We start from the raw sequence: 14,707 nt of genomic DNA on the forward strand, positions 1-14,707 counted from the left end.
CAAACAAACTATGGCTAAACTAAAGTTAAGTACATTTTGAAAGAGGGAAATGGGGAGCGCTGGCTGGATACACTGTATATATCATTCAGTGACATGAAAGATGGATGGAACTGAAGGAGCTCTTTGGTAGGGGGAAATAATCAAATGACTTAACCACATTAACCCATGGGAGGGGGAGGGGGTCATTTAAAAAGGAGAAGGACTAGTGGAGAAGAGAGCCAGATAATACATGTACTGTATGTTATGCTTGGTTGTGTGTGGGTGTCGTGCTCGGAAAATAGCCAATCTACAAGCTCACAGCACGACTAATGTGCTTGTAGATCTGCTATTTATATCAGGCATCATGACGTTATCACACTTATCATACATCTTAGTCGACTAAATCAAGTAGATTGATATTTCAGATGACTAAAACTATGAAATGAGCTGCAATGAGTTTTCTCAGAGGGTGGGTAGCATCTCCGTTAGCGATGGGGTAAGAAGCTCAGTCAACCAGGACTCAGGAGAGAGTCGGAGCAGAGCTGCTGCTCCAGATGGGGGGGGGGGATTATATCATCTCCATCCTGGCCCTGGAACGCCACGGGAAACCCCAATTTAGAGGTAGTTATGTGGTCCGGGAAAGGGAAGTCTGGGACTCTTTGTTGGAACCGTTACCTTGGTGACCTGACTCGGATGAAGATGGATGGGTGATTAATAAAACAAAAAGCCAAGGAACTCTTCCAGTGCCTAAATGCACAGATTGCGGATGTGTTCTCTTCGGGGAATACATTATGCAAGACGGCAATTTATGGGTTATCTGCCATGAACAGACAGTGAATCGCATTGAATCACTGCAATGTATTGTCCCCTCGAACCCAAAGTGGTGTCTTGCCGTAATTTCACAATACATAGCATAGAATGTCAAATCTAAACTGGATTATTGCTCATGTATGATTTACACAGTACATGTCCGGTTGTTTACAGGGATCAGCTGTCTTCGGTTGAGCGGTGCCATAACTGCAGACAGCTGATCTTCGTCTCATGTCACGCTGTCACAGAGTCCAGTGTTCCTGATGTGAAGGGCACGGGGGTGAGTGCACGGCAAGGGAACCCCCGACGACATATGGACTTCATCAGAACCAGTAGTTCTATGACATCATTGTCACATAATTGACTCTCCCTCCTCTCAACGGTCCGTCGCTCTCTTTCCTCATAAGTGGCGAGGGCAAGTTAAGGCTGAGGCGTAATTCCGAAACATTTTCCTATTTCACATCATGGCCCTCTAAGCTTGCAAATCTGCCACAGCTTTTAGTACTACTGTGTTGTCTGGATATCGAGAGGATATTCCATTCGTAGGGAGTTCTTTCCTAAGCGGATATCAAACAGACAGTTTGGACTCCCCATTTCAGTGGTCTAGTCCAGATTGCGGTGATTTATTAACGGAAAATGAAGCTGAGCCTTAAGTGTGACCATTATTATGTAAGCTTACTTAGCCGGCACACACGTACTCCACGTTTATCGGTCTTAATAAATCATAAACACTTTCGACCCTCACGCACTGCACGGTTTATCATCAGATACAAACGTATAGCCATGGCAACGAGCGATAGGGTGAAGTCATCGGCTGTAAGTGCATCGAGACAAAGATGGGTGTCCTCCTTGTGGAATTAGTGTGATCCACGTCTGCTGCTGCGTGCCGTGACGCACGCGAGCAGTTCGGGGTCACAGCTGCTGTTCAAAATGGCATCACAGAAAAGCTACTCGCATAACCCGCAACTGCCAGAGCCGACCACAGTGGCAAGCAACGTTTAATCCATTTAGGCCTGACCTCAAAATTAAAAAAAAAATCTTCTAAATCCTAAAGCTATGAGCTTGTAGATCTGCTATTTTTCAATAGCTAAAGCATAACATAATGCTAACACCAAAAGGGGTTCCCGCCCAAAATGGATTAATTGTGAGCCATCGGAACTTGTCCGCGCTTCCTGTGCAATTAAGTGTTAAGTGTCAGGATTACTATTTTGCTGTCTCGCTGTCGTTATGCGTTTAACAAAGTCAAGCTGTTGCCCTTATGTTCTTGCCAAGCTTGTTGTCGTGGTTGTTGTGTACTTTTTTTTTTTTTTTTCTCGGAAGAGAAACCATTTCCTATTCGGTAATGATGCACAGCGATGACGAACTGTGTTGGACTTGTCCACAAGACAAAAACCGCCCACTGCAACATATCATTAAAAGTCAAACATGACAACACAAAGCCTTATCCGGAGTCATCATGTGACTGAGTCATTCTGTTACTCTACTGTACATGCGTATGTCCTCACGTCTGTCCTCTCTCGTCTACTCATTTTGGTTTTTGATGTCTGATGGTGTTCGTCAACGGACGTCTTACACATCTTAATTAAGGCCTCAGGCATTACCTCGCTCTAAAGGTGGCCAAAAGGTAGTGTAAGTTTTTGACGCTCGGGGGGTGCCCGACTCAATCGATCTGCTCGGGGCCGCTCAAAGCGCGATCGGCCCGATCAACATCAAGAATGTTTGATATTTGCTCTGCCCCGCTCCGATTATCCTGTAGTGTGTGGTGCTATCAGATTTCATATTGAAAAAAATCGGCTAGTGTAAGGCCACCTTAATCGTTTGCCCGCCAGGAACATAGGAATATTAACACGTAGAATCTTGTAGCCTAACCACAAACGGAAAAGCCGTTTTAACAGCGATGTATTCATTAATGCATGTTTTAATACGATCGTATCGAAATCTACCGTCCGTTAGCTTTGTTATGCTTCTGACCCAATGGGCGCGGCCATTTTGAAAATGCGCGCGCATCCACTTACATTGCCGGCTCTGTTTTCAGACGGCTTTATCTCACAGAAGCGACATTGCAGGGGTCGCTTTGTCCCAGACAAGCGTTTTCAACGGCCTGTAGCAGGCGCTGTGATACTCGCGGTCCACTTTTTCCACCACCGACCGAGAGAACAAGCACCAGCTTCGTCAACACACACGGAATGGTTTCATAGTAAAATGCGATTACGGATATTTGGCTCTTCAAAGTAAGTGTCACGCGCGATAAAACCCTGGCAGGACGCGACGGAGGGATTAAATAATGGTAGCGGTAAATGGGTTTAATAATGCTTAGAGAGTAAGTAATGAATAGGTATGTAATCTTAGGTGTTTGAGTGCAAGGGGTACTTAGCTTGGTGTGTGTGTGTGTTTATTGTTTGTTAAATAAATAAATAAAAATCTAAGACTTTAAGAATGTATGTTTCATTATAGCAATGCGTGAATTCTTGTTTCTGATTTGCTGGAAGGTATGCAATACAAGTGTAACTTTTTGGTTATAGTTTGAAACTAACATTAATTGGTTTTACATACTGTTTTAGCAGTCCTCCTAAAAGGTTTGGCAAGTTGGGCACCCTGGTGGTTCACTGGTAAGAGAGCATACCACATGAATAAAGCTATAGTCCTTCCCGCAGCTTGAATCCAACCCAAGGAAGGCTTTTTGCTGCATGTCAAACCCACCCCTCTCCCACCTTTCCCCGTCTCTCTGCAGAAATACAGACAAAGAATAAATAAAGGTTTGGCCAGTGGTACATGTGGTCATAATAATCAGTTTGATTATTTGGCAATTCCAACATTCTCATTCTCCTTTACGAGGGGAATTCAAAACTAATGAATGACTTGGAAGTTAATGACCAAGCCCAGGTGCTTTCCGTCTTTATTGATTATGAATTAAATTCCCATTCAATTAATTTAGGAAGCATGAAAACCAACTGCTGCATCAAAACCAAGTCTAAGTCTGTAATTGGAAATAGTTTTGAATCCATTAAAACCGGGAAAGCATCTTAGTCTAGTAGCCAGCCCATAGAGCCCCATTGTGAACCCGGACATGTCGAGTACACCAAAGTTTTATGTTATAAATGTTGAGTATGGGACCCATACTCAACATTTCTAACATAAAACGTTGGTGTACTCAACATGTCCGGGTTCACTTTTTGGCTACTAGACTATCTATTAGTCCCGCTGAAATCAGAACAGAGCTGTGGTCAAACAGTGTGTCAAGCCACAACCAGACCAGAGATGTACTCACACGCCAGAGTACAAAGGACTGGGGCCCTGGGCAACAGGTAACATATTCAAGCTGACCTTTTAATATTGCCTTTTCTTTGGCTGGTCCATGTCGTGCATTATGTGGTTTTCCCATTATCTGGCAGCGTAAACATGGATACGACAAAATTATGCTCTCAAGCAAAGTAACAAGAGGAAAGACAGTGAACAAGATGGTCATCTTGGAGTGCATACGTTGGTTGCACAGGGAAGCCATACCGCTGTCTAAGGAAGAGGGGGTGTACTCAATTGCTGCCCGAATCCCATTGGCAGAACAAGAGGGTGTGAATTGAACATTTATATGGAATGGAAAAACAATGTTTATGACCACATTCATTATAAATGTTCAATTGACACACCCTCTTGTTCTGCCAATGGGATTCGGGCAGCAAATTGAATACACCCCCTTCTTGGAATGGCATGGCTTCCCCGTGCAATCTGTAACTATGTTACAGTAGCTATACAGTATGCTTTAGCTTTATGCTTCTTCATGTGGGCTTAGCAGAATGAGCAGAGCTGTAATTGGTGTAGCAGCATTCGCTGAGTAGCAGTGATATGCATCTTAAACAACCCCAACAATGATATGTGAACACACAACAACTTCAGCTTCAGCCGACATCTTAAAATGTAAATTCAAAACATTTCTTCAGTCTTGCTATAGTGGAAGAATTGCTTTGTGTCATATACAACTATTAGATGACCCCATGCCTTTTTGGCTGTCCCCAAAGTGATCCAAATACATTTTTATTTCAGACCCAGGATGATCCATTATCACAATTAAAAACTACACCACATGCCTGGGCCATGGCTCAGTGGTCCAGGCACCTTGGCTGGTAATCCAGTCTGGCAGCCGATCCCGACGGCCTTTACTGCATGTCACCCCCCCATCTCTCTCCCCATTTCCTGTCAGCCTACTGTCTGTCCCTCCATAAAAAATATAAAATAAAGGCGAAAGCCACACAAAAAAACACAAAAGAAAAGAAAATGCAAATAGCCCACATTGTTGAAATGTGCACCAGTGTAGGTATAGCGCAAGAAGACGTAGGAAGTGGAGTCTTACATTTTCAAGCACTCACCTATTTTCTTGTGTGGCGTTTTATCCTTTCCAAAAGGGATATTATCCACATGTGCCGAGTAACTCTCACGAGAGCAGCACTGTAATGCTCTTTCGGCGGCGGGCGTGTACTGGAGGCAGTTGATGGCCGGCTGCTCTATGTGCACCTAGGAAAGCACACAAAGGAAATGTAGTTACTGTACCACTACAGTTATTCGTGCAGTGATTGACTTACTGAATTAGATACCGTTTCACCAAGGACCAAAATAGAGATGCCAGATCCCTCTTTGTGTATGTCATTCAATATAAGCAAAAATACCTAGATCAATATTTCCGCTGCAAGGCATGATCGTACAACGAAGAGTAAAATAGGCCTCAATAGGTTTACAACGTTAGTCTGTTTTTGTACCTCATATAGGTAGATTAGTGACCAAGATTTGTGAAATCTTATACCAGTAGAATGAATGAGAGCTACATTTTTAATTGAGACTCCCTCTGGATTTGTAACACAAACGAACACTGTGAAATGTAATAAAATATGACTCTCCCACTGTGGGAGAAGTCGGGTAATAAAGATGGCTGACTGATGGAGGGGAAAGGAACTGGTTGGAATAACGTGTTCCTTCCACGCGCTATGTCCAACCAGGGAAACTCCCCCCTGTCAGGTGTAAAGGAGCAACTTGGACACTCAGGCATGAAGGAAGCATGAGTTCAAGTCCGTTGCTCTCCCCATGTCCCCCATATATGGGGACTAGGTTGGCGGAGGGTGTGTAGAGCCCAGGATCACATTAGATAATTGACACAGGGGTGAAAAAATGGGTTACAAAATCGTGGGATAAAAATTATAAAAGAATAAATAAAGATGGCTGAATATAGTTTTGTGTGCTGTATCATTGGCTGCCTGGGTCAGCCCAGCCGGGCGCTGGACCAGGAGAGAATGTGTTCCCAGGTTGCCCGTGTCATCTGGAGAGCAGGGTCGCGACGGGCGGCCAGGTCAGTTCACACGCCAGGGTTATACCCCATAATTGCATGACGGTGTTGCATGTAGACGAGAACTGAAAATCGCCGGCATGTGTCACGGTCGTACACACGGACTATAAATTAGGTTTAAGGACCGTGAGAAAGTACAGTACGTGAGAGGAGAGTTGAGGTAAGGTGAGCTGAAGACTGGAGCAGGAGGAGAGAGGAGACAGAGCTTCATCTGAAGACTGGAGCAGGAAGAGGAGAGAGGAGACAGAGCTTCATCTGCTGAAGACTGGAGCAGGAGGAGGAGAGAGAGGAGACAGAGCTTCATCTGCTCCGAGTCAGTGGTCAGTAATATATGCTGCATGGGGATAGTTATTGTATGTGAGATCGATGCTGGACGTAATTTTCTCATTTTGAAAATAATCAAGGTGGTCGAGGAGGTCAAGGATGCACTCTCCTTCCAGAACAACTTCAAATGCCAGGGACATGGATGGAGGCTGTGCAGCTCCCCTCAAAAGGAACTCTACCAAAATGTTATCTCATACAACACAGGTTCCCAAGCTTCTCCGTAAAAAAAAAGCCAAACTTTTTTTACCCCTTTATTTTCTTGGAGAAACCAAAATACCCAAATACTCCCACAATGCAGAATCGTTACAGTAGGTTGCACTGCCAAAGAGTACAATGAAGCAAAAGCGAAGCCATCACTCAGTAATGCCCTTTTTATTTGTCTCTCCAGAACACACAACGGACCCGTTTCGACCTATAGTAGTCATCTCCATCAACGTTCAACATTTAGGAAAGCTGATGAAGACTGACAGAGTCTAAACACATCCATTAATTGTATGTCCCAGTGAGGCAAATAGATCAGTGGAAGGACCTTACCGAGTGCTGGCTTCTCTCGCTTCTTTCTTTTCTTCCCAATGTAGTCGTTATGCCACTGCCTATACTGGCTCACCTGAAAGGGAGTAGCCCCCACTGGGAGGATGTAGCACCTCCGTCCCACCACTTCTCCCGTTGAACATTCCCTGCTGACAGGTGCAGCCCCCCAGCCCATAGGAGTATACCCGGGGAGTTACACATTTCAACCTCCCCACTGGATTCCCTCATGACCAATTGTGTTCAGATGGTCTGTTGGATGCACAGCTGTGGATTCAAAGTTAACCACTATCAGTGTTGGGTATATTACTTTATATTTGGAATATATTTCTTATTACTTATTACCTTAATTTGTCAAGTAATATATTGTATTACATATTACTGTCTGAGCAAGAGTAATATATTAATATTACTATTACATATTACTTTTTTTAAATGCTCAAATCGAACAATTAAATATTTAGTATAATTATAAATTATACATTACGTAGACCAGTGGCGTATCTACAATAAGGCGAGGCCAAACGGCCGCCTAGCCAAATCCATTTGAAAACACGACTGAGAAAAAAAGGAGGACAAACACCAGACCTGAGAACTATTAGTGGGGAGCGGAAATACGTAATTCTTTAACTTCTGCAGTTGTCACATAATGTCACAAGACAGAGCCACGGGCAACGAGACAGACAGACAGAAAGTAATACAGAAAGTAATGCAGTAATACAGAAAGATTTTTAGAATATATTACATTTTTTTTGTTAAGTAATGTATTATATTACAAGTTACCGTATTCCGGTAATATATTACGTAATATATTAAGTTACGTACAATTTTACAATTTACAATTTAGGCATTTAGCAGACGCTCTTAATCCAGAGCGACTTACATTAGGCAGGAGTGTTAGTTACCCAACACTGACCACTATAGATTCCACGGTGGTGCATGGGCAGGTATTTTCCCCTGCGCTACCGAGCTCAAGCTTTTCCATGCTAAATAAGCTACCCACAAATAAGTGTCTCACACACACTGGCTCCATATTTAATTGTATTGACATTTCAGTCATCCAGCCTTCATCATACTAGAAAGTGTGCCAAACACTGGTCTGTTATATAGGCCACACCACCAAAGACACACCTGATGGGGATCAGACAATCATGACCAAGTGGGGAGGAGCAATCAAGGGGCCTTTTAAATTCCAGAATACATTGAATTTGGAGGTTTCCCCTTCTCTGGCACCCTGGGCAAGACCTACGCTGAAAAGACTATCAGCGGAAGTGGCGGAAGTGTTGCGTGTAAGATAACTACGTCACGCGGTGCGGCTGTGTTTACTAGTCCCCAACCAATGATCATTTCAGCGGGAATACATTTTCGGGAACACAACGCGGCGATTGGTCAAAAAACGTTAACTTCCGGGGGGGGGGGGGTTACACGGCGGAAGTCCTGCCTTAGATAGCTTATTTGTCCTAGGTTGTGACCAGGCTCTTCTTTTTCGCAGTTAAGTGAGCCTGGGACCGAGGCTACTTCTCTGGTGGTAAATGGTAAATGGTGCATTTATATAATGGTGCACCCCGGCAGCCACTCTGGGGTCCGTGGACCATAGCCTGCACGTGGAAAACCTGTTACCTATAACAATTCACGTGCTATCACACACGCAATCACACTCACGGATTATAAACATGCACGCAAAGCATGTGACACAATGCACACTCTTTCTCACTCTCTCACTCTCTCTCCCCCCTCAAAAAAGTACATCTGAGGAAGAAATAGATGTTCTTCACATAGTTCAACAGCGCAGCAATTTATCACAATTAGGGGGATGTAAACCTATATGGAAAGTACACCTAACACCCAATCTATCAGTGCAGGACTGGAGCCCTGCCTGTTCTCCATACACCCCCACCGCTACAACCTTGTCTGTCTGCTCAATATTTAAATGCAAGTCCGACACGCACTTACAGTAAATCATCATACACACATCGCTGCGTTTATGCTGTAATTCATCCAGGCCCAGTTTGGCCTCATGATTTAAACAGATTGCTTTAACAGTAATGCTGCTATCCCAGGGTTTCAGCCCACTCATATTCGCAGCAAATAAATTCCCCTGTACATATAGGATGCTCGATGGTCTGCATGGGGCGTGTGAGACACCGAACAAAGCCCCCCCCTTCATGTAACAGACGTTAAAGTGGACAAGCTTCAACGCTACTGTGAAATTCATTTCAGAAAGTAATTGTTTCTGGTTCAGGTGGGAGGTAGGGTTGTCTTGTACGACTCCTACGGCAAAATAAAGTGCAGTAGGCTACATTAAATCAGTGATTTTCTACCCTTTTCATTTCGAGGACCCCCCCAATTTGATATGCATTAGGCGACAGACACAGACCCACATTTGATACAGCTTTTTTTAAGGAGTCTGAGAGTTATAGACCAGTAAGAGGACATTTGACCACCACCAGACCCCACTTTGAGAGAATCAATGTTTATCATAAAAACACAGTTCAGTCAGATAACTCACAAATAGAATTAATACAATATTATAGAATGAAAATACGTGTGCATATAATATTTGATCTTGGTGTTCGGCTCTGCTACATTTTCTCCCTGCTCGGCACAATTAAACACCTCCATTAAACATTAAGAGCAGGGAGATAGACATACAATAACAACCCCCCATGGGGAACAGAGAAATAGCAGAGTGGCGGTGCTGGGGTGGCGGTGGGAGCAAACATCGCATAACAGGAACCATATGCAGAAGGAAGGCAGGAAGAAGGCATGCAGTCTAGGTGAGCTTAAATACCCAATTGGTCAGCTGACTGCCACATCAGTGCATGACATGTGGATCTTGCAAACTCTGTATACACTCACATAGTAACGCAGCGTATTAACCCCTAGAGCAGGGCTGGGCAACTTTGACGATGGAGAGGGCCACTATATTTCCACACTCACTCCCTAGGGCCATATATTACTGTCGTAGCAAAAATAGCCGATCTACAAGCTCAAAACGCGTCGCGCTGCGACGCGTTTTGAGCTTGTAGATCGGCTATTTTTGCTATATTCGAATTGAAATCTTGAATTCCTTGAATTGGAATCCTGAAAATTAACATTTTTATGTCATTTCAAATGCCTTTAATTATACTTGTGTTGAGATACTAGTTTAGACTGAAGTCATTACAGCGAGTCATGTTTGCATGTTGTAGAATTGTAAACAGCTGAAACCACTAATATATCAGTATTCTGACATTAACCTGAGGGCCGCATTAAGTGAAGGTGGGGGCCGCATGTGGCCCCCGGGCCGCCAGTTGCCCAGCCCTGCCCTAGAGTATATGTACAGTATGCGCCCTTGAGCATAACATGAAGCCGCTCTAGTATATCTGACTGAATTAACTCAGCAAGCTACGTATCATTTATACAGCAAGTTCCTTATGGCCATTTTGACTCCATGACTAGCCTTGCAACACCCCCCACCCCACACTACCCACTACCCACCGACATTCTACTCTCTCAGCGAGAAGGTAAAGAAGAGGATCTCATCAAAGCATCAAACTGCGCTTCCTGTGGCACCACAGGAGGGGGGGGTGCTCCGGTGTCACCTCAGGTCACGGGAAAGGTGACCCCGGCACACCAGTAACCAGCAGCAGATGAGCACAGTGCAGGAACGTCACAGTGGGGAGCAGAGGAAGTGGCCCGCGTGCAACCCCGTTTGGACAGTGTTTTTTGGCAGCAGGGGGGGGTTGGGTTGTTTTTGGACCTCCATGAATGCCTTGTTTTTCTTTCCTGAGGCAGGTTTCAGGTCAGTGGAAACACCAGGAATAACTTTTTCCTTTCTTTTTCTCCACACCAGGAAGGATTGGGTCCCACCATATTCACCCATTAAGACCGGAGTCCTGAATCAGTAGTTCTCAAACTTTTCACGATTTTTCAAAACATTTTCAAAAATACCAGATGTACAAGCTCACAGCGTGGCACAAAGTGACGCACTGTGCAGCTTGTGTGTGCCATTTTTGAAAAGCCAATACTAAAATCTAAAATGGAAACAGTTGGATTCCTGGTTTTGATGGATTAAACCTCCATATCATTCAGCAAGTGGGTCTGAATCTAACAGAACTGAAGGTTCTGAAGGTAGGTTTATGTCATTATTTGGGACAATTTCTGGCCACATAAATCTCCTTTCACACAAACAAAAGGCCATCAGAAGCTGACATAGAGCCTCAAAGCCAGTAGGGGGCAATCATCTCACCACTGTCTATACCTCTGAATGTAACAGAGAATCAGATCAGACTGATGAATTGAACATGAAGAGCCCAATGGAAACAAGCCATAAGCTTTCTTGGGTTTTAAATCCTCTTAGCAGACCTTGTATTGAACTTTCCTGTGCCTCTTTCTGCAAACTGTTAATAAAGTATTAAAAAAAAGAAACTGGGGCTGTAATTACATTCGGTATATTTGTCCTGAGCATTAACTTAAGTTTAATTATTACATTTACAAGTATCCTTATAATTGTCGGCTATACTGTAGGTCTCATTATTGACTGCCTAAAGTAGGCTATTACCCCTTTTGGTGTTTTAACTAAGCATTATGTTATGCTTTAGCTATTGAAAAATAGCAGATCTACAAGCTCATAGCGCGCCACCGAGTGGCGCGCTATGAACTTGTAGGTCTGCTATTTTTGAAAAAACGTAAAAATGCGGCACAAATCTTTGAATATATATTATTTCAGAGCGAACGTTTTTTTTTATTTCGACGTCAGGCCTAAATGGTTAATGAATCTCTCTTACCAGTCCGATTCCTTAAAGGACCACTTCACCACTTTTCAACATCTCTTCATATAATTGGTCCTCACTAATGTTCATGATAAAACACCACAATTTTTTCCTACTCAGTCTGTGTCTCATAGGAGGGCTTTGGGCAGTTCGGACACCCGTCCACCAGTGACATCATCATTAGGCAGATTATTATTTTTTAAACAAGATTTGTTTTAAAATATATTTAGATTTGTATTATCGTGAGAACGATGGCTTCAACTTTTGCATTGCAACTTTTCAGGAAAAGAAAGCCTGCCGTTTCTATTAGCTTGGATTCACCATCGATGATGTCACTGGTGGACGGGTTTCTGAACTGCCCACAGCCCTCCTATGAGACACAGACTGAGTAGGAAAAAAATGTGGTATTTTATCATGAACATTAGTTAGGACCAATTATAGGAAGATAAGTTGAAAAGTGGTGAAGTGGTCCTTTAACGGTTCCCTTTAACGATTCCAAATGGACACTTACGGGTCCATTTGGTTCCATTGGTACACTCGCGGCCCCTTTTCCACCGGGGTTGAACCAGTTCAGTTATTTTTTCCCGCCTAATATTGAACCAGTTCAGAGCGTTTCCACTGGAAATGAATTGGTTCAGAACTCTAAAAGTTGGTTCGGAACTGGAACCAAAAAATGGCCGCACTAAAGCATTAAAGTTCCAATAATCCAGAACGGAACCAGTTCTAGAAACCAAAGTTCTTTTGGTGGAAAAGGGGCCTAAAAAGTGAAATTAATATGTTTGAGAACGTAGCCTCGGTAACCCAGACGTTTTTATTTCCAGGAAGAAATACTGGTTATATAGTAACTGTATATAGCAGACGTCAAGTCCACATCAGCTCTGACAGTGTGATAAAAAACAGTTCCAGAAACGGTTCCAAATATGATGGAACCGATTCCATGGTTCTTCAATCTCGGAACCGGGTCTGAAAAAGAACTGGTTCCGGGTCCCAAACAAAATAATACAAATAATAATGATGCTGCACATGAGTTGGTTGGTCCACTGCTTCTGCTTTCCATGTTATTAACCCATTTAGACCTGAGGTTCAGTCTAAAAACGCCTTCTAAAACTTAACCTAAGGTTTTCTAAAAACCTTCAAAGAAGATTTTTTTTTTTTGCTACACAGAGGTGTATGCAGACACAGAGCGCGCATCCGGGATCCGGCATTAAAGGTAAAACAATGTATAGGTTACACCAGGTAGACTAAAACACAACCCTGAATGATAGTTTTTTGGCAATCGAAATAAACCGACAATTCAGTAATCACAGTATCATAATTTGCAGGTTTTCATTAAAAGGATAATTGAGCAAGTTGCAAGAAAAAAAGAACAAGAAATAATGCAGGCAAGTAGACTGACAGGAAAATACCATACTTTTGCCACTTTTTATGCATATGAATGGCATTGGTCGCCCACCTTTTGTCATAGGCCAAGTTCTCCCACCAACATGCAGTTCTCTGCCAGGCCCAGTTCTCCTGTCCTGACACCGCCTGGTTAACTGTGACTGAAAGTCATGGCAGGCCTCGATCAAAAGCCAGCACTATGAAACATTTATTGCACAGTGTCTAGCCTACCAAACGCAATCACATGTGCTGCACAGAACATAAAACCCAACATATGAAAAAGTTCTACATGCCTTTTTCATGCTAAACCACATCAAATTATCCGCTGAGCCTTATACGAGTTCATGGATTGATTGTGGAGGCCGGGCAATGACAGAATGAGTTGTGGTTTGCGGCAATTCATGTCTCCTCGTCCTCACACAATACCAAGCCTTTAAATTACGCTTCCCTCTGAGCACGACATGCCAAGCCAAGCTGAATATGGCTGTCAAGCCCCCGTTGGCATCAATAGGACATTACATTCACATTGCTGATTTTATCACCGTCATTGTTGTTTGGTTTGGTTTGGTTTGGTTTATGTCTTTCATTTCCCTCCCAGTTCGACTAATCCAAATTTGTTATTGCTGCACGGAGAGGAAATTAATAAATCTCCGTAAAGGAAATTAGAGTTCCGGTTAGTTCAATAGGCATAGGCTATTGGCTATGTGCACAACTTGTATCCTTAACTAGTTGCTGTCATCTGATCCAAAGATGTCATCACAGTCGTCACCCACCCCCCAACAATATTGAGGGGTGGGGGTGTCTTAGGTGGTGAACAGTAAGGAAGTACAATTACTCGAGTACTGTATGTAAAATCTGCACTTTAGTCCATATTTGTATTTTTGTATTTGTAGTTTTTTTCTTCTTCTCCTTCTTCCACCAAAAATAGCAGTTCTGGCTGAACCGTGCAGTCGGTTTTCGCAAAACTTAGCAATATAGTAGAGGGCTATGCCAAACGGTGAGTACGCAAAGCCACGACCATTGGCCAAAGGGTGGCGCTATAGCACTCAATTGAAAATGCAAACTTTGAACAGGCATAGCTCAAACCGTGCAGTCGTTTTTTACAAAATGCGGCAATATGGTAGAGGGCTATGTCACCCTCCTTAGATACGAAGCCCACAACCATTGGCCAAAGGGTGGCGCTACAGCGATCAATTTAAAATGCAAACTTTGAACAGGCATAGCTTGTGAACCTTATTAACCGTTTGACCACCAGCAATAAAACTTCAATAGGGCTTGCAAACCTCGCACCTTTGGTATGCAAATTCGAGGGGTGCGCCATTTTGATTGTGATGAGTCACTACTATACCTGGCCAACGGATAGGCATACAGTGGTGGAAAAAGTACTCAATTGTTTTACTTATAAAAGCACCAATACTGCAATTTAGAACTACTCCGTTACAAGTAAAAGTATGGAATTGAAAATGTACTTGAGTAAAAGTACAAAAGTATCGGCATCAAAATGTACTTGAAGTACTAAAAGTAAAAGTACTCATATTGCAGGGCCAGCAGACCACCATGTCCCATCACCATTACTTTTTTTAACCGATATTGATAACATCCT

At 43.2% G+C, this 14,707-nt stretch overlaps 1 protein-coding gene across 1 annotated transcript in view; it reads right to left on the bottom strand.

Moving 5' to 3' along the window:
- The window catches only part of LOC306942166 (uncharacterized protein), a 129,017-nt gene extending 121,857 nt beyond the window's left edge, over nt 1–7,160 (bottom strand). Inside the window, exons 1-2 of the mRNA XM_079527915.1 lie at nt 7,050–7,160; nt 5,151–5,295 (exon numbers count right to left, since the gene is read on the bottom strand). Of these exons, the coding sequence (XP_079384041.1) occupies nt 5,151–5,295; nt 7,050–7,148 (244 nt within the window). The 5' untranslated portion in view covers nt 7,149–7,160. The remainder of the gene's footprint in view (nt 1–5,150; nt 5,296–7,049) is intronic.
- Nucleotides 7,161–14,707: the final 7,547 nt, after the last annotated feature.

The sequence above is a fragment of the Electrona antarctica genome (genome assembly GCF_951216825.1).
Source record: "Electrona antarctica genome assembly, chromosome: 18".
NCBI lineage: Eukaryota > Metazoa > Chordata > Actinopteri > Myctophiformes > Myctophidae > Electrona > Electrona antarctica.